At 47.1% G+C, this 25,000-nt stretch overlaps 1 protein-coding gene across 27 annotated transcripts in view; it reads left to right on the forward strand.

The window, feature by feature from the left end:
* LOC113826878 (ribosome-binding protein 1) overlaps positions 1 to 25,000 on the forward strand; it is a 78,078-nt gene that overhangs the window by 29,864 nt on the left and 23,214 nt on the right. For 16 of the 27 annotated variants that reach the window (XR_011399019.1, XM_070129119.1, XM_070129121.1 and 13 more), the window contains 6 exons: positions 475 to 504; positions 21,317 to 21,439; positions 21,857 to 21,952; positions 22,053 to 22,172; positions 22,358 to 22,531; positions 24,304 to 24,378. Coding sequence is in view for 26 of the 27 variants with exons in the window: in XM_070129119.1 (XP_069985220.1) it covers positions 475 to 504; positions 21,317 to 21,439; positions 21,857 to 21,952; positions 22,053 to 22,172; positions 22,358 to 22,531; positions 24,304 to 24,378 (618 nt within the window). In the remaining variant the exon portion in view is untranslated. The remainder of the gene's footprint in view (positions 1 to 474; positions 505 to 21,316; positions 21,440 to 21,856; positions 21,953 to 22,052; positions 22,173 to 22,357; positions 22,532 to 24,303; positions 24,379 to 25,000) is intronic. The other 11 variants (XM_070129127.1, XM_070129134.1, XM_070129140.1 and 8 more) reach the window with 3 other exon arrangements.

A 25,000-nucleotide genomic window follows, 5' to 3' on the forward strand; every position in this document is an offset into this window, starting at 1 on the left:
CAGAATGGAACCAGAACTCTCAGATTGGCTGTAATACATTTATCAGATATATCCATTTCCTGCCTCTACAAAATACATTTTTGTTGTGGATGATTGCATTTCTTTCTGGTTGGTTTACCTTGGTTTATATTTTATCACTAATTTATTCTGTGATTTGTGAATTTTATTTTATTTTTTATATTGTTTTCATAGACTTGATGATTTTTTAATTATTATATTTACAATTTTATTTATTCAGTTTTTCCCACAATTTACAACAACAGTGTTGAGTAAGGGCAAGCTTAAATATTAGTTGTAAAGAGGAGAAATATTCCAACAGATTGCTGATCTTTGGGTGCAACCAAATCCTTTTTGAAATATCAAGTTCCAGTAAGTTAAAGTGAAAGATTAGTTTTACCCGTACTGTTTCCTATAATTATTTTGCAATGAATGTGGAAGATTTACTACTTCCTACAGTGGTTCTTCCCATTTCAGGCCCTTCCTGTTAGGAAAAAGACGTACCAGGTAACTTTTCTTAGTAAAGCTGTCCTAAACTGCTGAAATTTATTACTTGCTGAATAGAAAAACAAGGTTCCTTCAGTGTTACTGATCTTCCATTGAAGTGAGAAGGGTCATGAGACCCAGAGTGGACACATGACCAGTAGTCTTGTGGTTATAAAGGGATTGAATTTCTTTTGATTTAGCAGAAGGGCAAGAATTAGTAGCTGTTTCTTCAATCAAAGAACATTGAACAAATAGAAGTTAGAGCTCAACATGTACATATGGAGTTTGCTATCTATAATTTTTTAAGTATTTGTGGCATAGGAAATATTGGTTCCATTTGCTATGATTAAAAATTGTACAGTGAAAACACAGAGATGAAATTTGATATTTTCATACAGTATTTACTAAATTTTCAGTTACTTGAAGTATGGTAGGTTGCAATATGAACAGCATTTATTTTACAGTACTTTGATTGCAAGTCTCATGATGCAGAGTTGGCTTTTTGCTCGTCTTCAAGGGAAGATAAAAATACTTGTCATTTGATCAGTAGTACGCCAGTGTGTTGTCAGCGTTTTAGACTATTAAAATAGGTTGTTGGAACCTTGTTTTTCCTCAAAGAGGAAATGCTTATCAAAGATTTCTAATCAAGACTAATTTTGAGCAGGTAAGTATATAGTTACATGTCCAAGTAGATATTGAGATTTACAAGCATGGACATTTAAAGAGTGGCTTCTGGTTTCGTGTTTCCCTTAACCCCACATGAATGTTGTAACGGCACATTGGCTTTAGGGCCCAAATTTTTTTTCTTCTAGAGACAGAGAGGGGGGGAGAGAGAGAGAGCGAGCGAGCGAGAGAGAGGGGGGGGGGGAGTGTGAATAATTTCAAGGTAGAGAAGGATGAGTGAATTTGAGAGCCATATATATAAGCGAGTGCATTTGAAACCGGCAAGGATGAGTGAACAATTTCCAGGCAAGAAAACTTATTTTCTGAAGATATCCAGTCAAGTCAGATACCCTTCAGGTTCTTTTTATGTGGAAACTTTATGGAGAGGAGTACTTGTAATATGGCACCACAATTTGCAGTCCTGGGTTGCCTCTTAGGAAACTTTGGAGGAGTTTCACTGCAAAAGTATCCACTGCTATTCCATGTGGTATACATGCCAGTATACAACCAATTATAGAGGAAGGAGTATTATTATTATTTGTAGAATCCACTAAAAATGCACCGTGTATGCAAAATGTAGTACATTCATTGTCTTTACCTGTGAAAAACTAAATCAAGTATTATGGGAGAGCTAAATCCTGTAGGAAACACATGCATAGTGTTTCTACCTAAGCCTTACCAGACATCTAAAGATATGGAAACAATACTTCTCTTACATGCTCCTTTAGCAAATGAGGAAGTGGCAAATCAGGTTGTGGCTTCTACATGAGAAGCAATGAATGTTCAACTAATTTGTCATTACTAATGAACCAGCATGGTAAACATGTATGAGGTATGAGCTCATTGTCAGACTGGAAGGAAGCACCTCAGGGAGGAAGGACACTCTAAAGAAAAGGTGTTAATCTTAATCCATTCTGACAAAGGACCTGAATACCTTTCTCCCGTTTCACAATTTCCATTGTTGTAACATTAATAATTAGACATCAGAATATGAATTCACAAGTATTGGGTGACTTGACATGTTATAGCTAGTATATGTATATGTATGTATATGTATATATATGTATGTATATGTAGATATATGTATATATGCGTGTATACATATACATGCGTGTATACATAGACATGCGTGTATACATAGACATGCGTGTATACATAGACATGCGTGTATACATAGACATGCGTGTATACATAGACATGCGTGTATACATAGACATGCGTGTATACATAGACATGCGTGTATACATAGACATGCGTGTATACATACACATGCGTGTATACATAGACATGCGTGTATACATAGACATGCGTGTATACATACACATGCGTGTATACATACACATGCGTGTATACATAGACATGCGTGTATACATACACATGCGTGTATACATACACATGCGTGTATACATACACATGCGTGTATACATACACATGCGTGTATACATACACATGCGTGTATACATACACATGCGTGTATACATACACATGCGTGTATACATACACATGCGTGTATACATACACATGCGTGTATACATACACATGCGTGTATACATACACATGCGTGTATACATACACATGCGTGTATACATACACATGCGTGTATACATACACATGCGTGTATACATACACATGCGTGTATACATACACATGCGTGTATACATACACATGCGTGTATACATACACATGCGTGTATACATACACATGCGTGTATACATACACATGCGTGTATACATACACATGCGTGTATACATACACATGCGTGTATACATACACATGCGTGTATACATACACATGCGTGTATACATACACATGCGTGTATACATACACATGCGTGTATACATACACATGCGTGTATACATACACATGCGTGTATACATACACATGCGTGTATACATACACATGCGTGTATACATACACATGCGTGTATACATACACATGCGTGTATACATACACATGCGTGTATACATACACATGCGTGTATACATACACATGCGTGTATACATACACATGCGTGTATACATACACATGCGTGTATACATACACATGCGTGTATACATACACATGCGTGTATACATACACATGCGTGTATACATACACATGCGTGTATACATACACATGCGTGTATACATACACATGCGTGTATACATACACATGCGTGTATACATGCAACTTTGTTCACCTTTCTGACAAAGATTGATAACTTGGAATTTCAGTAACTTGTCATGCCCTGTTAGATTTTTTAATTAAGACAAAAAATGTGAATGAAAATGAACAGGTACCTGCAATGGGAAGGGAGAAGTGCAAATGAATGAGTTGATCACTTTGATGGATGTAGTAGGGTGTGAAGGGGTGTAAGATTTAGATGAAGGGTGATTTTTAATACTTTTAGCTATATAGCTATATAGACCTATCTGATTTGAGGTTCAATGTGTAAGGATGGAAATTATAAGCCACATTGATGTACCAACTAATTTGCAGAGGTTCAAAAACAATGTACTCTTGTTTGAGTAGCCATATTTTTATGTTTTATTGAATTTGTATTGTGTGGGGAAATGAGTTTATTGAATTGATTGTATTATACATTCAATAGGAGAATTGGTAAATTGGAAACTGAAACTTTGACTGTTGAGACTTGATTATCAGAGAGGAATTTGATATAGGTGGTTTTCATTTGGAAAGAATTAAGATACATTGAATGCAACATTTGAAAACCAGTTTAATAAAGATGTTTGTAAAAGTACAGAATAGGAAATTGATTTTAGATGGATGAATGTGTGCTTCTTCCTTGAGCCACAGTGCTGAAGATTCCAATCTTGCCTTGGGCAAAGCTGGCAACTCTCATCTCTTGTCCCAACTTGTAGCTTGCCTCTCAGTACATTAGCCCGAGACTCGGAAGGTACCACCTCATTCTTGCTTTCTTTAGCTTGGTCTGCTAAAGTTTCAGTAGCATCTATTAGACCAAGTTACACACTTCTTCATGCTCCCTAAAGATATTTATTTGCTTTAACCATTATTGTTGCTCATCTGTCTTACCTTGACACATGTTCACAGCACAAACCCACCCTGCATGAACCACTCTACCCTTCGTAATGGGTTTTTAATAATCTGATATGTTGATTTGTCAGATCAGCATCAAAGAGGAAAGGCATAAATCTCCCTGTTAAGTGTAATGATGAATAGATTTTAAAAATCTTGGTGCTTATCCTGTGATTAGCACCTCTGTTTTCAATGGATGGTGGATACGCAGCAGTGGATTAGGCTCGACCTTCATTAGCAGAAGCTTTTCAGTCTGGTGTTAGGAACCTGTGATAGATAACACTAGGTATCAATAACAGTATACATAAACTTGGCTGCAATTGTAGAGCTAATTCAAGATATTGTTCTGGGAAAGAGATGTTTATGGTTAGCTTTGTATGAATAGGGATTGGTTTTTACTATATTTAATTTTCTTGATATGAAAGCTATATTTCATCTTAGCTTTCTTAATCTGTGTTTGGTTTCTGTGTATGATTACTTGTTCTCACTGATATTCTAAAGGCATTTATTATTGCTTCCCTTTGACTAGGTCCCTGCGTGTTTTAAGGACACCATTTTACCGTAAGGTATATACTCCCTAGTTGTGCCCCTTTTTTAGATAATTGCTGTATGCTGAAGTGCTGTATTGAAATTATTTTACTAGGTTCATATTTCTATATTAAATGGGACAAGTTATAGTAATCTTGAATGTCTTTGTAAGTCTGGGAAACATTTGAAGTTGAATTTCTTTTAGATTCTGTTTAATATGTTGATTTTCCAGAAAAATTAATTTCTGCATATTTGATATCTTATTCTTCAAAGGGTTCCCTCATAGGCATGCAAAGCCCCTCCTTTGATGTTTTGAGTGGGTTTTACCCTGAATTGCTTTGTAAAATCACTCATTTTGTCTGTATTTAAAAATATATGTAATTTGTTTTGTATGTTTTGTATGTGTAAGCCACACCCTCTACACAGCCTTCAAAGCTGGCAAGCACTTGGTTAAAAGGTGAGCAGAAGAAATGCCTCAGTAGATTTGTCTTGCTGATTTTGCAGTGCTGTTCAAGCTGCCATACTGATAGGGGCAACACAACACTAAGTACAGCAATCTACACTCTAGCAGGCTGGATTTTGAGGAAACCTCCCATGTGTCGGGCTGAACTTCTTGGGTGGGGGATGGTGAAGATGTAGTCACTAGCAATGAATTAGATATATTAACAGGTAATACCATCAGCCCCTACCTCCTTCCCCAAATTGTGAAGATGTGAATGTATTGCCTATTATCTAATTCACTGCCAGCAATTACAACTTTGAGGAGGGGGGGGGGGATCTCAGGAGAGTGAAGTTAATTTCATTGAGAATGAATACTCATGCAGCCCCCTGGTAAATTAGGGTGCATTCCAGTACATTAAGTCTTAAAATTGTGCATATATGAATGGGCAAATGTGAGTGTATACAATATTAATACACATGTGCATGAGGGGGAATACACAACACACATTCAACACTGTTGGGCCTCTTCTTAGCATACATATACATTGATATTGGTGAGTGCAGTGTGACCTCGGTTTGCACAGCCTCAAATGTTAATGGGGTAACTACCCACTTGCTCAGATGCATAGAGAGTTGGTGGCTATACACTTGTCTAAAGGGCTGAAGCAGAAGTTACCACATACTGTATTACACCAAATTGTTGTAAATAGATGTGAATCTCAATGAAAAGAAATTTGAAAGGTTCAAATACATCTTGTATTTTTTTTTTTTTTTTTTTTCTGTGAAGTGGCTTCAGTCAATGATATTTGACATACTAAGCTGGATATAGGCTCTTTAAAACACGCAAACCATGTGAAGAAATTATATTTACCACCTAAAAAAAAAAAAAAAAAAAAAATCACTAAATTTCTCTTCTCCCTTTCCCACCCCCTCCCCCATAAGACGAAGTAACTTTTGAGGCAGCCTTATTTTATAGCTTAAAAAACAAAGCTAAAATTGATTAATTTTCCTATAAAACAGAGCTCTAAGATTTTCGGTATGTTGGAATAGAAACCAAATTGAGTTATATTTCGTAAATATTGTAAATATTTTGTAAATTGACCCTGAAAGGGAAATGGTGCCCTTAACTATATCTTCATCCAAAATTGATATATTTTTTTGTCCTGTCCTTTGAGTGCTTTTTTTTTTTCTCCTTCCTTCCCCTTTCCTTTAGTTGTCTATCCTTCAGTGTGATTATTTTGTATGTGCTTAGCATCTGCTTATTACAGAATATGCAGTAAAGTTTAGTTTCCTTGATTTGTTACTGTTACACAAATAATCAGTATTCGGTAGTAAAGGCCAAGGGTTATGAGGGGAGGGGAGAGGGGAATGTCTGAGGAAACCCTAGTATTGATTCAGGATTATTGATCCAAGAGCAGTGGTAGGCTTCAAGTTGCTTATTGATTTTTTTCCAAGCTGGATCTCTTGTTTCTGTCCCCATGTCTACCTTGTGGTGTAATACAGACTTTAACACTTTCTCATCCTCCCTGGTAGGCTTTCATATCCCCCTCTTGTTCATTCAATTCGCATTCGCATTCGCATTTTCATTTGCATTTGGACCCCCCTCTTGTACATTCACATTCGCATTTGGACCCCCCCCCTCTTGTACATTCACATTCGCATTTGGACCCCCCCCCTCTTGTACATTCACATTCGCATTTGGACCCCCCCCCCTCTTGTACATTCACATTCATATTCGCATTTGGACCCCCCCCCTCTTGTACATTCACATTCGCATTTGGACCCCCCCCCCCTCTTGTACATTCACATTCGCATTTGGACCCCCCCCCTCTTGTACATTCACATTCGCATTTGGACCCCCCCCCCTCTTGTACATTCACATTCGCATTTGGACCCCCCCCCTCTTGTACATTCACATTCGCATTTGGACCCCCCCCCTCTTGTACATTCACATTCGCATTTGGACCCCCCCCCCTCTTGTACATTCACATTCGCATTTGGACCCCCCCCCCCTCTTGTACATTCACATTTGCATTTGGACCCCCCCCCCCCTCTTGTACATTCACATTCGCATTTGGACCCCCCCCCCTATCTTGTACATTCACATTTGCATTTGGACCCCCCCCCCCTCTTGTACATTCACATTTGCATTTGAACCCCCCCCCCTCTTGTACATTCACATTCGCATTTGGACCCCCCCGCCCCTCTTGTACATTCACATTCGCATTTGGACCCCCCCCCCCCTCTTGTACATTCACATTCACATTCGCATTTGGACCCCCCCCCCCCTCTTGTACATTCACATTCACATTCGCATTTGGACCCCCCCCCCCCTCTTGTACATTCACATTCACATTCGCATTTGGACCCCCCCCCCCTCTTGTACATTCACATTCGCATTTGGACCCCCCCCCCCCCTCTTGTACATTCACATTCGCATTTGGACCCCCCCCCCTCTTGTACATTCACATTCGCATTTGGACCCCCCCCCCTCTTGTACATTCACATTCGCATTTGGACCCCCCCCTCTTGTACATTCACATTCGCATTTGGACCCCCCCCTCTTGTACATTCACATTCGCATTTGGACCCCCCCCTCTTGTACATTCACATTCGCATTTGGACCCCCCCCCTCTTGTACATTCACATTCGCATTTGGACCCCCCCCCTCTTGTACATTCACATTCGCATTTGGACCCCCCCCCCTCTTGTACATTCACATTCGCATTTGGACCCCCCCCCCCCCTCTTGTACATTCACATTCGCATTTGGACCCCCCCCCCTCTTGTACATTCACATTCGCATTTGGACCCCCCCCCCTCTTGTACATTCACATTCGCATTTGGACCCCCCCCCCCCCTCTTGTACATTCACATTCGCATTTGGACCCCCCCCCCCCCTCTTGTACATTCACATTCGCATTTGGACCCCCCCCCCCCTCTTGTACATTCACATTCGCATTTGGACCCCCCCCCCTCTTGTACATTCACATTCGCATTTGGACCCCCCCCTCTTGTACATTCACATTCGCATTTGGACCCCCCCCCCCTCTTGTACATTCACATTCACATTCGCATTTGGACCCCCCCCCCTCTTGTACATTCACATTCACATTCGCATTTGGACCCCCCCCCCCTCTTGTACATTCACATTCGCATTTGGACCCCCCCCCCCTCTTGTACATTCACATTCGCATTTGGACCCCCCCCCCCTCTTGTACATTCACATTCGCATTTGGACCCCCCCCCCCTCTTGTACATTCACATTCGCATTTGGACCCCCCCCCCCTCTTGTACATTCACATTCGCATTTGGACCCCCCCCTCTTGTACATTCACATTCGCATTTGGACCCCCCCCCCTCTTGTACATTCACATTCGCATTTGGACCCCCCCCCCCTCTTGTACATTCACATTCGCATTTGGACCCCCCCCCCTCTTGTACATTCACATTCGCATTTGGACCCCCCCCTCTTGTACATTCACATTCGCATTTGGACCCCCCCCCCTCTTGTACATTCACATTCGCATTTGGACCCCCCCCTCTTGTACATTCACATTCGCATTTGGACCCCCCCCCCCTCTTGTACATTCACATTCGCATTTGGACCCCCCCCCCCTCCCTTGTACATTCACATTCGCATTGGGACCCCCCCCCTCCCTTGTACATTCACATTCGCATTGGGACCCCCCCCCTCCCTTGTACATTCACATTCACATTGGGACCCCCCCCCCTCCCTTGTACATTCACTTTTGCATTTGGACTCCCCCCCCCCCCCCTCTTGTACATTCACATTCGCATTTGGACTCCCCCCCCCCCTCTTGTACATTCACATTCACATTCGCATTTGGACCCCCCCCCCCCTCTTGTACATTCACATTCGGAACCCCCCCCCCCTCTTGTACATTCACATTCACATTTGCATTTGGACCCCCCCCCCCTCTTGTACATTCACATTCACATTCGCATTTGGACCCCCCCCCTCTTGTACATTCACATTCACATTCGCATTTGGACCCCCTCTTGTACATTCACATTCACATTTGCATTTGGACCCCCCCTTCTTGTACATTCACATTCGCATTTGGACCCCCCCCTTCTTGTACATTCACATTCGCATTTGGACCCCCCCTTCTTGTACATTCACATTCGCATTTGGACCCCCCCTTCTTGTACATTCACATTCGCATTTGGACCCCCCCTTCTTGTACATTCACATTCGCATTTGGACCCCCCCTTCTTGTACATTCACATTCGCATTTGGACCCCCTCCCCCTCTTGTACATTCGCATTCGCATTTGGACCCCCTCCCCCTCTTGTACATTCGCATTCGCATTTGGACCCCCTCCCCTCTTGTACATTCGCATTCGCATTTGGACCCCCCCCCCTCTTGTACATTCGCATTCGCATTTGGACCCCCCCCCCCTCTTGTACATTCGCATTCGCATTTGGACCCCCCCCCCCTCTTGTACATTCGCATTCGCATTTGGACCCCCCCCCCTCTTGTACATTCGCATTCGCATTTGGACCCCCCCCCCCTCTTGTACATTCACATTCGCATTTGGACCCCCCCCCCCCCTCTTGTACATTCACATTCGCATTTGGACCCCCCCCCCTCTTGTACATTCACATTCGCATTTGGACCCCCCCCCCCCTCTTGTACATTCACATTCGCATTTGGACCCCCCCCCCCTCTTGTACATTCACATTCGCATTTGGACCCCCCCCCTCTTGTACATTCACATTCGCATTTGGACCCCCCCCCCCTCTTGTACATTCACATTCGCATTTGGACCCCCCCCCCTCTTGTACATTCACATTCGCATTTGGACCCCCCCCCTTGTACATTCACATTCGCATTTGGACCCCCCCCCCCCCTTGTACATTCACATTCGCATTTGGACCCCCCCCTCTTGTACATTCATATTTGCATTTGAACCCCCCCCCCTCTTGTACATTCACATTCGCATTTGGACCCCCCCCCCTCTTGTACATTCACATTTGGACCCCCCCCTTGTACATTCACATTCGCATTTGGACCCCCCCCCCTCTTGTACATTCACATTCGGACCCCCCCCCCCTCTTGTACATTCACATTCGGACCCCCCCCCCCTCTTGTACATTCACATTCGCATTTGGACCCCCCCCCCCCTCTTGTACATTCACATTCGCATTTGGACCCCCCCCCCTTGTACATTCACATTCGCATTTGGACCCCCCCCCCCTTGTACATTCACATTCGCATTTGGACCCCCCCCCCCCCTTGTACATTCATATTCGCATTTGGACACCCCCCCCCTTGTACATTCACATTTGCATTTGGACACCCCCCCCTTGTACATTCACATTCGCATTTGGACCCCCCCCCCCTTGTACATTCACGTTCGCATTTGGACCCCCCCCCCCTTGTACATTCACGTTCGCATTTGGACCCCCCCCCCTTGTACATTCACGTTCGCATTCGCATTTGGACCCCCCCCTTGTACATTCACATTCGCATCCCCTATACCCTCCCACCCATATACACATTTGCATCCTCCTCCCCCTCCCCCTCCCTTTCCCCCCACCACCCACCCATATGCTCATTTGTATCCTCCTCCTCCCTTTCCCCCCACCACCCACCCATATGCTCATTTGTATCTTCCTCCTCCTCGCTTTCCCCGCACCACCCACCCATATACACATTCGCATCCCCTCCCCCTCCTCCCTCTCCCCCTCCCCCTCCCCCTCCCCCTCCCCCCCACCACCCACCCATATACAAATTTGCATCCTCCTCCCCCTCCCCCTCCCCCCACCACCCACCCATATGCACATTTGCATCCCCCTCCCCCTCCCCCCCACCACCCACCACCCACCCATATACACATTTGCATCCCCCTCCCCCTCCCCCCCACCACCCACCACCCACCCATATACACATTTGCATCCCCCTCCCCCTCCCCCCCACCACCCACCACCCACCCATATACACATTTGCATCCCCCTCCCCCTCCCCCTCCCCCCACCACCCACCCATATACACATTTGCATCCCCCTCCCCCTCCCCCTCCCCCCACCACCCACCCATATATACCTTTGCATCCCCCTCCCCCTCCCCCTTCCTTTCCCCCCACCACCCACCCATAGACACATTTGCATCCCCCTCCCCCTCCCCCTTCCTTTCCCCCCACCACCCACCCATAGACACATTTGCATCCCCCTCCCCCTCCCCCTTCCTTTCCCCCCACCACCCACCCATATACACATTTGCATCCCCCTCCCCCTCCCCCCCACCACCCACCCATATACACATTTGCATCCCCCTCCCCCTCCCCCCCACCACCCACCCATATACACATTCGCATCCTCCTCCCCCTCCCCCTCCCACTCCCCCCACCACCCACCCATATACACATTTGCATCCCCTCCCCCTCCCCCTCCCCCCCAACCCTCCCCCTCCCCCCACCACCCATCCATATACACATTTGCATCCCCTCCCCCTCCCCCCACCACCCATCCATATACACATTTGCATCCCCTCCCCCTCCCCCCATCACCCACCACCCACCCATATACACATTTGCATCCTCCTCGCACTCCCACTTCCCCTCCCACTCCCCCCACCACCCAACACCCACCCATATACACATTTGCATCCTTCTCCCCCTCCCCCTCCCCCTCCCCATACCACCCACCCATATACACATTTGCATCCCCCTCCCAATCCCGCTCCCCTCCCCCTACCCCCCCCACCCACCACCCACCACCCACCCGTATACACATTCACATCCCCATCCCCCTCCCCCCACCACCCACATTCTCCTTGTCCATCCACCCACTCTTATACAGTGTGTAGTGGGGTGGGGGTTTGGGGAAGGGGGGTGGGAGCTGAGCATTTGAGATTGTGTTGTAGAATAGACTTGTCTATGTATACATACTTCAACATATATTTGATAATGCAAGTAGTCCCACATGGCAGCAGATGAGTGATGTTGAGGAAATGTTTGCTCTTCCATGGCATTTTTTTTCTTCTCCTCCTCCCCCCTAAGTGTTTTTGACTTAAAAGTTTTATTAGTTATCATTGTCCTTTTTCTCCATATTCAATTTAACTTTTTACTTTCCTACCAATGTTATGATGGAAAAGATCATATAAGAAATTGTCAACTTTAAAGTAGTATGAATTTGATATGGATTACCGACTCAAATTGTAGGATTAATTGAAACCAAACACTGAAGATCTACAACTGCTGATGCGTGGCACTGTGACAGGCTAGCTTCACAACAGGACTACTGCAGTGGCACAAGCCTGAATATTAAATGGCTTTGTTGGAGAATCTTTATTTTCAAGTTTACTAATACTTTAATTCTGTATAATTATAAAGTCAAGTTTTATCATGAAAAGGGGAATGTATGTCTTCATATATGCACTTAAAGTTGCTTCATGTTTACATGGGGACATTGAATGTTAAGAGAGGTGCCACCTAGCTATTTATGCTGAAAATATGTAAGGCTTAATTTTGTTGGCATTCAGAAGGGAAAATGCCCAAGTATGGTCCTTCTGTAAGTGGGACATAAAGGTGATGAGGAGTTCTGGTGCAGGGCCAGCCGGGGACTGTATTGATCCAAGTATTGATCCTCCAGTCAGAGGAGAGGAAGCACTGCGTCGGCCTCAGTTGGGACTGCCCGGTGTTTGGTGCAGGAAGGGGGAACTCTATCAGCTTCAAAAGTGGGAACATTGCTAAAGTTTTGTTGTTTAATGGTGATAAGAAGTGTTGTAGTGCAATTCACTGCAAAGTATTTATGCCATAAAAATAAGGTTTAAAGGAAAACCACATCACTCTTAAACTGAAAATGGCAAAGAAGAAGAACCGTGGAAAGAAGTCCTCAGGAGCCAAGGCTGGGAGCTCAGCTGTACCAGAAAATGCTCAGACAAGTGCAGAGCTAAAGGTAGACTCAGAGAGTGGTCCTTCAGCAGTTGCAGCAGATGGGGCATGTGATCAGGATGGCACACCAAAAGTCATTTGCACACACAGTATCATAGAAGAGCCAACTGTGTGCCAAAAGCTGTATGACAAAAAGGTACATAATGGGAATCGCTTCAAATTTTTATTTTGACTCCTAATGTGTGCAGTACAAGATATCAGTGTTGAGTAGAGAATTGGGAAATGAATTTACACTTCGATCAAGAACCCAGTTACATGCAGTTTTTTCCCCTTTATAATCATGAGGGCAGACCTTCAGACAAGTGATTTTAAAGGGAAGCTTTGATGGCTGTTTTTTGTCTTGATAATTTATTTTTGTTTCTCTCAATTTCCTGAAGTTTTCTATTACTCCTTGTGTTGCCTTCTGTCCACCCTCCCCCTCATTTCACCTCCCTTCTCACTCCTCCCTCCCTCCCCCCTCATTTCACCTCCCTTCTCACTCCTCCCTCCCTCCCCCCTCATTTCACCTCCCTTCTCACTCCTCCCTCCCTCCCCCCCTCATTTCACCTCCCTTCTCACTCCTCCCTCCCTCCCCCTCATTTCACCTCCCTTCTCACTCCTCCCTCCCTCCCCCCTCATTTCACCTCCCTTCTCACTCCTCCCTCCCTCCCCCCCTCATTTCACCTCCCTTCTCACTCCTCCCTCCCTCCCCCCTCATTTCACCTCCCTTCTCACTCCTCCCTCCCTCCCCCCCTCATTTCACCTCCCTTCTCACTCCTCCCTCCCTCCCCCCCTCATTTCACCTCCCTTCTCACTCCTCCCTCCCTCCCCCCTCATTTCACCTCCCTTCTCACTCCTCCCTCCCTCCCCCCCTCATTTCACCTCCCTTCTCACTCCTCCCTCCCTCCCCCCCTCATTTCACCTCCCTTCTCACTCCTCCCTCCCTCCCCCCCTCATTTCACCTCCCTTCTCACTCCTCCCTCCCTCCCCCCCTCATTTCACCTCCCTTCTCACTCCTCCCTCCCTCCCCCCCTCATTTCACCTCCCTTCTCACTCCTCCCTCCCTCCCCCCCTCATTTCACCTCCCTTCTCACTCCTCCCTCCCTCCCCCCCTCATTTCACCTCCCTTCTCACTCCTCCCTCCCTCCCCCCCCTCATTTCACCTCCCTTCTCACTCCTCCCTCCCTCCCCCCCCTCATTTCACCTCCCTTCTCACTCCTCCCTCCCTCCCCCCCTCATTTCACCTCCCTTCTCACTCCTCCCTCCCTCCCCCCCTCATTTCACCTCCCTTCTCACTCCTCCCTCCCTCCCCCCCCTCATTTCACCTCCCTTCTCACTCCTCCCTCCCTCCCCCCCTCATTTCACCTCCCTTCTCACTCCTCCCTCCCTCCCCCCCTCATTTCACCTCCCTTCTCACTCCTCCCTCCCTCCCCCCCTCATTTCACCTCCCTTCTCACTCCTCCCTCCCTCCCCCCCTCATTTCACCTCCCTTCTCACTCCTCCCTCCCTCCCCCCCTCATTTCACCTCCCTTCTCACTCCTCCCTCCCTCCCCCCCCTCATTTCACCTCCCTTCTCACTCCTCCCTCCCTCCCCCCCTCATTTCACCTCCCTTCTCACTCCTCCCTCCCTCCCCCCCTCATTTCACCTCCCTTCTCACTCCTCCCTCCCTCCCCCCCTCATTTCACCTCCCTTCTCACTCCTCCCTCCCTCCCCCCCTCATTTCACCTCCCTTCTCACTCCTCCCTCCCTCCCCCCCTCATTTCACCTCCCTTCTCACTCCTCCCTCCCTCCCCCCCCTCATTTCACCTCCCTTCTCACTCCTCCCTCCCTCCCCCCCTCATTTCACCTCCCTTCTCACTCCTCCCTCCCTCCCCCCCCTCATTTCACCTCCCTTCTCACTCCTCCCTCCCTCCCCCCCCTCATTTCACCTCCCTTCTCACTCCTCCCTCCCTCCCCCCCCTCATTTCACCTCCCTTCTCACTCCTCCCTCCCTCCCCCCCCTCATTTCACCTCCCTTCTCACTCCTCCCTCCCTCCCCCCCCTCATTTCACCTCCCTTCTCACTCCTCCCTCCCTCCCCCCCTCATTTCACCTCCCTTCTCACTCCTCCCTCCCTCCCCCCCCTCATTTCACCTCCCTTCTCACTCCTCCCTCCCTCCCCCCCCTCATTTCACCTCCCTTCTCACTCCTCCCTCCCTCCCCCCCCTCATTTCACCTCCCTTCTCACTCCTCCCTCCCTCCCCCCCCTCATTTCACCTCCCTTCTCACTCCTCCCTCCCTCCCCCCCCTCATTTCACCTCCCTTCTCACTCCTCCCTCCCTCCCCCCCCTCATTTCACCTCCCTTCTCACTCCTCCCTCCCTCCCCCCCCTCATTTCACCTCCCTTCTCACTCCTCCCTCCCTCCCCCCCCTCATTTCACCTCCCTTCTCACTCCTCCCTCCCTCCCCCCCCTCATTTCACCTCCCTTCTCACTCCTCCCTCCCTCCCCCCCTCATTTCACCTCCCTTCTCACTCCTCCCTCCCTCCCCCCCCTCATTTCACCTCCCTTCTCACTCCTCCCTCCCTCCCCCCCCTCATTTCACCTCCCTTCTCACTCCTCCCTCCCTCCCCCCCCTCATTTCACCTCCCTTCTCACTCCTCCTCCCTCCCCCCCCTCATTTCACCTCCCTTCTCACTCCTCCCTCCCTCCCCCCCCTCATTCACCTCCCTTCTCACTCCTCCCTCCCTCCCCCCCCTCATTTCACCTCCCTTCTCACTCCTCCCTCCCTCCCCCCCCTCATTTCACCTCCCTTCTCACTCCTCCCTCCCTCCCCCCCCTCATTTCACCTCCCTTCTCACTCCTCCCTCCCTCCCCCCCCTCATTTCACCTCCCTTCTCACTCCTCCCTCCCTCCCCCCCCTCATTTCACCTCCCTTCTCACTCCTCCCTCCCTCCCCCCCCTCATTTCACCTCCCTTCTCACTCCTCCCTCCCTCCCCCCCCTCATTTCACCTCCCTTCTCACTCCTCCCTCCCTCCCCCCCCTCATTTCACCTCCCTTCTCACTCCTCCCTCCCTCCCCCCCCTCATTTCACCTCCCTTCTCACTCCTCCCTCCCTCCCCCCCCTCATTTCACCTCCCTTCTCACTCCTCCCTCCCTCCCCCCCCTCATTTCACCTCCCTTCTCACTCCTCCCTCCCTCCCCCCCCTCATTTCACCTCCCTTCTCACTCCTCCCTCCCTCCCCCCCCTCATTTCACCTCCCTTCTCACTCCTCCCCCCCCTCATTTCACCTCCCTTCTCACTCCTCCCCCCCCTCATTTCACCTCCCTTCTCACTCCTCCCCCCTCATTTCACCTCCCTTCTCACTCCTCCCCCCTCATTTCACCTCCCTTCTCACTCCTCCCTCCCTCCCCCCCCTCATTTCACCTCCCTTCTCACTCCTCCCTCCCTCCCCCCCCTCATTTCACCTCCCTTCTCACTCCTCCCTCCCTCCCCCCCCTCATTTCACCTCCCTTCTCACTCCTCCCTCCCTCCCCCCCCTCATTTCACCTCCCTTCTCACTCCTCCCTCCCTCCCCCCCCTCATTTCACCTCCCTTCTCACTCCTCCCTCCCTCCCCCCCCTCTTTTCACCTCCCTTCTCACTCCTCCCTCCCTCCCCCCCCTCTTTTCACCTCCCTTCTCACTCCTCCCTCCCTCCCCCCCCTCATTTCACCTCCCTTCTCACTCCTCCCTCCCTCCCCCCCCTCATTTCACCTCCCTTCTCACTCCTCCCTCCCTCCCCCCCCTCATTTCACCTCCCTTCTCACTCCTCCCTCCCTCCCCCCCCTCTTTTCACCTCCCTTCTCACTCCTCCCTCCCTCCCCCCCCTCATTTCACCTCCCTTCTCACTCCTCCCCCCTCATTTCACCTCCCTTCTCACTCCTCCCCCCTCATTTCACCTCCCTTCTCACTCCTCCCCCCTCATTTCACCTCCCTTCTCACTCCTCCCCCCTCATTTCACCTCCCTTCTCACTCCTCCCCCCTCATTTCACCTCCCTTCTCACTCCTCCCCCCTCATTTCACCTCCCTTCTCACTCCTCCCCCCTCATTTCACCTCCCTTCTCACTCCTCCCCCCTCATTTCACCTCCCTTCTCACTCCTCCCCCCTCATTTCACCTCCCTTCTCACTCCTCCCCCCTCATTTCACCTCCCTTCTCACTCCTCCCCCCTCATTTCACCTCCCTTCTCACTCCTCCCCCCTCATTTCACCTCCCTTCTCACTCCTCCCCCCTCATTTCACCTCCCTTCTCACTCCTCCCCCCTCATTTCACCTCCCTTCTCACTCCTCCCCCCTCATTTCACCTCCCTTCTCACTCCTCCCCCCTCATTTCACCTCCCTTCTCACTCCTCCCCCCTCATTTCACCTCCCTTCTCACTCCTCCCCCCTCATTTCACCTCCCTTCTCACTCCCTCCCTCCCCCTCATTTCACCTCCCTTCTCACTCCCTCCCTCCCTCATTCTCACTCCTCACTCCTCCCTCCTCCCTCCCTCCCTCCCTCCTCACTCCTCACTCCTCCCTCCTCCCTCCCTCCCTCCCTCCTCACTCCTCCCTCCTCACTCCTCCCTCCCCCTCATTTCTCCTCCCTCCCCCTCATTTTTCCTCCCTCCCCCTCATTTCTCCTCCCTCCCCCTCATTTCTCCTCCCTCCCCCTCATTTCTCCTCCCTCCCTCTCATTTCTCCTCCCTCCCTCCCTCCCTCTCATTTCTCCTCCCTCCCTCCCTCCCTCTCATTTCTCCTCCCTCCCTCCCTCCCTCTCATTTCTCCTCCCTCCCTCCCTCCCTCTCATTTCTCCTCCCTCCCTCCCTCCCCCTCATTTCTCCTCCCTCCCTCCCTCCCCCTCATTTCTCCTCTCTCCCTCCCTCCCCCTCATTTCTCCTCTCTCCCTCCCTCCCCCTCATTTCTCCTCTCTCCCTCCCTCCCCCTCATTTCTCCTCTCTCCCTCCCTCCCCCTCATTTCTCCTCCCTCCCCCTCATTTCTCCTCCCTCCCCCTCATTTCTCCTCCCTCCCCCTCATTTCTCCTCCCTCCCCCTCATTTCTCCTCCCTCCCCCTCATTTCTCCTCCCTCCCCCTCATTTCTCCTCCCTCCCCCTCATTTCTCCTCCCTCCCCCTCATTTCTCCTCCCTCCCCCTCATTTCTCCTCCCTCCCCCTCATTTCTCCTCCCTCCCCCTCATTTCTCCTCCCTCCCCCTCATTTCTCCTCCCTCCCCCTCATTTCTCCTCCCTCCCCCTCATTTCTCCTCCCTCCCCCTCATTTCTCCTCCCTCCCCCTCATTTCTCCTCCCTCCCCCTCATTTCTCCTCCCTCCCCCTCATTTCTCCTCCCTCCCCCTCATTTCTCCTCCCTCCCCCTCATTTCTCCTCCCTCCCCCTCATTTCTCCTCCCTCCCCCTCATTTCTCCTCCCTCCCCCTCATTTCTCCTCCCTCCCCCTCATTTCTCCTCCCTCCCCCTCATTTCTCCTCCCTCCCCCTCATTTCTCCTCCCTCCCCCTCATTTCTCCTCCCTCCCCCTCATTTCTCCTCCCTCCCCCTCATTTCTCCTCCCTCCCCCTCATTTCTCCTCCCTCCCTCCCTCCCTCCCCCTCATTTCTCCTCCCTCCCCCTCATTTCTCCTCCCTCCCCCTCATTTCTCCTCCCTCCCCCTCATTTCTCCTCCCTCCCCCTCATTTCTCCTCCCTCCCCCTCATTTCTCCTCCCTCCCTCCCCCTCATTTCTCCTCCCTCCCTCCCCCTCATTTCTCCTCCCTCCCTCCCCCTCATTTCTCCTCCCTCCCTCCCCCTCATTTCTCCTCCCTCCCCCTCATTTCTCCTCCCTCCCTCCCCCTCATTTCTCCTCCCTCCCTCCCCCTCATTTCTCCTCCCTCCCTCCCCCTCATTTCTCCTCCCTCCCTCCCCCTCATTTCTCCTCCCTCCCTCCCCCTCATTTCTCCTCCCTCCCTCCCCCTCATTTCTCCTCCCTCCCTCCCCCTCATTTCTCCTCCCTCCCTCCCCCTCATTTCTCCTCCCTCCCTCCCCCTCATTTCTCCTCCCTCCCTCCCCCTCATTTCTCCTCCCTCCCTCCCCCTCATTTCTCCTCCCTCCCTCCCCCTCATTTCTCCTCCCTCCCTCCCCCTCATTTCTCCTCCCTCCCTCCCCCTCATTTCTCCTCCCTCCCTCCCCCTCATTTCTCCTCCCTCCCTCCCCCTCATTTCTCCTCCCTCCCTCCCCCTCATTTCTCCTCCCTCCCTCCCCCTCATTTCTCCTCCCTCCCTCCCCCTCATTTCTCCTCCCTCCCTCCCCCTCATTTCTCCTCCCTCCCTCCCCCTCATTTCTCCTCCCTCCCTCCCCCTCATTTCTCCTCCCTCCCTCCCCCTCATTTCTCCTCCCTCCCTCCCCCTCATTTCTCCTCCCTCCCTCCCCCTCATTTCTCCTCCCTCCCTCCCCCTCATTTCTCCTCCCTCCCTCCCTCCCTCCCTCCCTCCCTCCCTCCCTCCCTCCCTCCCTCCCTCCCTCCCTCCCTCCCTCCCTCCCCCTCATTTCTCCTCCCTCCCTCCCTCCCCCTCATTTCTCCTCCCTCCCTCCCTCCCCCTCATTTCTCCTCCCTCCCTCCCTCCCTCCCCCCCTCCCCCTCATTTCTCCTCCCTCCCTCCCTCCCTCCCCCCCTCCCCCTCATTTCTCCTCCCTCCCTCCCTCCCTCCCCCCCTCCCCCTCATTTCTCCTCCCTCCCTCCCTCCCCCTCATTTCTCCTCCCTCCCTCCCTCCCCCTCATTTCTCCTCCCTCCCTCCCTCCCCCTCATTTCTCCTCCCTCCCTCCCTCCCCCTCATTTCTCCTCCCTCCCTCCCTCCCCCTCATTTCTCCTCCCTCCCTACCCCTCCCTCCCCCTCATTTCTCCTCCCTCCCTACCCCTCCCTCCCCCTCATTTCTCCTCCCTCCCTACCCCTCCCTCCCCCTCATTTCTCCTCCCTCCCTACCCCTCCCTCCCCCTCATTTCTCCTCCCTCCCTACCCCTCCCTCCCCCTCATTTCTCCTCCCTCCCTACCCCTCCCTCCCCCTCATTTCTCCTCCCTCCCTACCCCTCCCTCCCCCTCATTTCTCCTCCCTCACCCCTCCCTCCCCCTCATTTCTCCTCCCTCACCCCTCCCTCCCCCTCATTTCTCCTCCCTCACCCCTCCCTCCCCCTCATTTCTCCTCCCTCATCCTCACTCATTCCTCTCATCCCTTGATATTAAATATTCTTATAGATGGATTTGGAAAACTAACTTTCAAAAGTTAGTTCTTGTTAATTTATTTTGAACCTTTTTTTTCCAGAGCTTACTCTTCAGTTTGCAAATAGATTGGAATCTTGGTTGGTGGTTTAGTGTGAAAGGTCTTGCCAAGGTTTACAGGTGTTATGGTGTCAAAGTTGTTAATTAGAAGGGAGGATTATAGGTTAATTAAAATGCATTCTCATTCCTATTCATTTGTATTGCAAGGAAAATCAAATGGATATTCGGTTATTGAAGGTTTTACATTCCACAAGTTATACATTTGGTTATTGTGTGATATGGTTGATTGTGATTTTCTTATGTTTTACTGAAATCTAGTGCAGAGGAGTGTAGTTTACATTGTTGGTATGTCTGTTTACTGTTACTAATTGCTTTTATCACATCTTTGTTACAAAAGAATTTACATTTGCGCAAACCAGATGGAAAGGGTCCAGTGACATAGACTATAGCTAGCAGCATTATTAACAGTTATGATTTAAAAGAATAATCTCAAATTAGATGCAATAGGGAAATGTGTAAGATTGTGCAAGATTCAGGTGGTAAAAGGTTGCTAATAAAGTAATTACTTTGGGAATGATTGATAGTCTTGACTTCTTCAAGGCCTGTCAAATTAAACTTTAGAATTGTGAACTGTAGTGCTCCCATTGGGCATTTTTGTCACACTGCAGGAATTTTGTCTAGCATGGAATGGATTTTTTAGTTAACAGACAAGTTAGATAGATACATGTGGTTTTGTCTCTATAGAACAAGTGTTCTTTACCAAATTGATAGATTTTGCAAATTTAACAGTTGATTATTTATGACTATAAACTTTCTCTTCATTGGAGAATTTTAGTCAAGGATGTAGATTTTTTTTTTTTTTTTTTTTTTTAATCATAGCCAATAAATTGATTTCATGTTTTTGTTACTGCTATTATGCAGTTGGATTTTTAATACTCAGGTACAGGTATCATATTGATATTTTAGGGAAAATTCTTACAATTATTTGTCTCTAATTCTAGGACCAAGGTGCATTCCTGAGTGAGTTTGAGACAAAGGCATTACAAGTAATTACTCAGTCATCTCAGACACCACAGCCAGAGGTTGTGGAGAAAGTTGTTGAAAAGGTTGTTGAAGTTGAAAAGGTAAGTTAATGCTCTTGTATAGCAATAAGCATTCCATGTCAAGTTAAGCAATGTTTTGTTGTTGAATTCCATGGATATAAACACACAAGGTTCTCAGTGTTATTGACTCAAGTTGTATTCACCAACCTGCTGCTACATTGCAATCACTGTAGTAGGAAATATTTTTTATTAATTAGTTTCAACTGATTTTAATTGTTTACATGTAATTTAGTAAAAAAGCAAGCTTTCAACACACAATACGACACAGGAAAAGTCTCTTTACAAATCAATAGGCAAAAACTTGTTGAATGCATTGTAGGTGTGCCTTTATCTGGCTTTTAGAGAAGATGGATTTTAAGGTATTTGAAAGATTTTTGTTAAAATCATATTTTACACAATCGTGATAAGGATTTAATTGGTTATTTTACTCTTTTACAGGTTGTAGAAAAGGTAGTTGAAGTAAAGGTTGAAGACCCCGAACTCAAGTCTCAGGTTGAGAAACTTGCCAAGGAAAATGCTCAGCTTAAGTCTCAGGTACGTTGATGGAATACTAGAATCCAAGGGTGCAGATTGTACATGTAACATTAAAGTTGCTATTTTCACAAATTAATTTGCTTTTGAATCTTGTTTTCAGGTTGAAGATCTAAAGAGATCGTCATCTGCCAGTGACAGCAAGAGAGTTAGTGAGCTGGAACAAGAAGTCCAAGCAGTCAATGAAAAAGTTGTCCATTATCAGACTGTTCTTGCAGATACTGTAAGTGATAATTGAATTATATTGATGCTGTATCTTTGGTAGTGTGAATAACTGTTTTTTATGATTGCTGATGCATTATTGAAGATTGAAAAAGTAGATAACCCCCAACTAGAATGTGATGACATTAGTTTAGTTTAGTGAAACTGTAGATTTCTTTTATTTATTATTTTTGTTAATGTTTTCAGGAGAATTTACTCAAATCATTAGAGGCATCTGTTGAGTCAGAGGAAGTGACCTGGAATAAAAGGTTGTCAGAGAAGGATCAAGACTTGCGTCAGCTAACGGCAGACAAGGCTAACCTCCAGCTGCAGGTGAAACAGCTAGAGGGCACCTTAGACAAGGTCAAGCAGGCAGAAGAGGTGAGTACTTTTATGGTTGGAGAGAGAATGTAGGTTTTGAGCCTAAGCTTTTGGATGTGATAGTACAGACAAGGTAAGTTCATAACCACGCACGTTTTGCTTGCATTCAACCAAAGAAGTTATACCTTTTTTTCATATATAAATTTTATATAAATTTTAACACTCAACTTGGGTGTCCTAATTGTCCTTGAATGTTATAGGTAGCCTGACTTGTAACTAATGTATATATGAATTATACCTGTTTAATTATTTCTGTCTTATAGTTTTTTAACATTTTGGTTGTCTTCAGGAAGTTCATATATGACATTTCTAAAAAATATCATGGCAGTTCATTATAACCCAATACCACCAAGTAAAGGTTTGGCAAATGGACATGATAATGGGATTGTTGGCCCTCATTGGCAGATTCCCATTTGCGCCTGGCTCATTTGGTAGTTTGTGACATTTGGCACTAAAAGCTTTTATTTTGCTATGTTATAAATTTGAAGGGTTACCTTCACTTTAGGTGCTATTGCCTAAAAGCTTTACCATGCATATGAAGCCGATACTATTGGAGAAAAATAAACTCCGTCTGATTAGCCAGTGGTGTGGGAATGGTCATATGATGCCATCCATTTTTCTGTCCACAACAGCCATGGCATGTACGTACATGCCACCTGGTGGCAAGTGGTTAAAACTCGTATAGTAACATCTTAATGTTATTGCAGTGCCAATGTGAACTAGGTCTATGAGTATCACTTCAAAATTTGTTTACAAAATGTAAGAATTTGTATATATACATAATGAATTAGTTGTATGAGATTGAAAATTATTTTGGGTATTAGTCTACATTAGTCCATGATACATCTTGATGGAAGGGTGTACAGTTTTTGTACCATGGTAGTCTCTATTGTTCAATGCCCTCCTTTTGTTAGCTATTTAAGGATCAGATAGTAAATAGGGGCAAACAAGCTATAGTTTGATTTTAAAGATTTTTTCTATTACATTTAGCAATTACAGTATCAATTTTCTTATTAGACTTTCTTGTTATGATATTAAACCTATTTTTTGGTACATTAGGCCAAAGGAATTCCCTTATGAATGGAGGAAGGGGGTGGCTCAAATAAATCAGGATCACTGAATGTGTTTTCAGCTGAAGGTCTTTTTATATGTAATATTTCTACCAAGTTTGTAATCAGTTTTTCAGTGTTACATATTTTGCATCCGTTTTTTATTTGCAAAGTCTGAAGAGAATATGGAAAAAAAGTCAAAAGCTGATAAGTTAATTTTGTAAATTTACTTGAAACTTCCTTGGTATACTAATTTGCAGATGTGTCTAGTTTGTACAGCCATATTCAGCTAGTGGCATGCAGTATGCCAGTTAAAAGTATATTTTAAGTATATCCTTTCAAAATCCAAATTATTAAATTGATCTTCAAGATTTCTTGGAAGATATTTTTTGGATGTGCTGAACATTTTGGTATATAGCTTTATTTTTATTTTGAATGCAGAATAGCCATTTTGTAATTAAGGTTCTGAATTATGTATTGATAAAATTGAGTAAATGGACAAGTGATACAACTCCATTGATGCTCTTTCTAGTATCCAGTGATTTATTCTATTACTTCTATCTTGTTTTATGAATCTTCAAAATTACCTTTTGTATATACATCTATATTTTTGTGTGACTGGATTGAAATCAACTTTTTTGAATCCTTAAGACCTGAAACTACTCTTCAGTCATGGCTTGGCTTGTGTGTTGGCTGTGTATGAGATTGTCCACTTTTTTCTAGGCAGCAGCAGAGGTTTGTGGAGTGGAGTTTGCGTTAAATTGCATAGAGAAGTCTCTGCCCCTCGTAGTCACTCAGGTACTTTTTGAAGAAGATTGGAAGGGTGCAAGTGGCTTATTTGTAGCTGGAATGGCTTTTGCACTTTGGCTCTGGCTGCAAGAGGCATGAATGGTTATTGTCCCCCCCCCCCCCCATCTCAAACAAGAAAGCTTTAAAAATTAAGGTCAATAGATAAAGTAGAAAAAAATGTGATTTAAAATCTTATCAGTTAATTTAACATTTTCATTTTAAGTGAATGATTACCCGTTTCAAATTATTTAGTGGTAATTCACACAGCAAACCTAACCACATTCTTTTTGTTGACTGTTTCTTTATAACTCCTTTTGTACTTTATATAAAAGTGGTCCAAGATATGGCAGATAGGTTCAAATATATAAATTGTGGAAGGATTTTGGATCAAGAACTTTATGATTTTGATGACTTTTAATGTATATTACTTATGGTCCCATCCTCTTAGCAAAAACAATGATTTTGTTTTAGAATGTTTTAGAACTGCACATTTTAGTTCTTTTTTATATTTAAAGTGATGTGATCTGCATGCTGCTGCCTTTTGGTGCTTTATCTTCCATTTCTGATCATTCATTTTTAGGCTGTAAACTTTGTGTGATTGATGTTGCCTCAGTTGTTGATTTTTGGATGT

The sequence above is a fragment of the Penaeus vannamei genome, chromosome 13 (genome assembly GCF_042767895.1).
Source record: "Penaeus vannamei isolate JL-2024 chromosome 13, ASM4276789v1, whole genome shotgun sequence".
Lineage (NCBI taxonomy): Eukaryota > Metazoa > Arthropoda > Malacostraca > Decapoda > Penaeidae > Penaeus > Penaeus vannamei.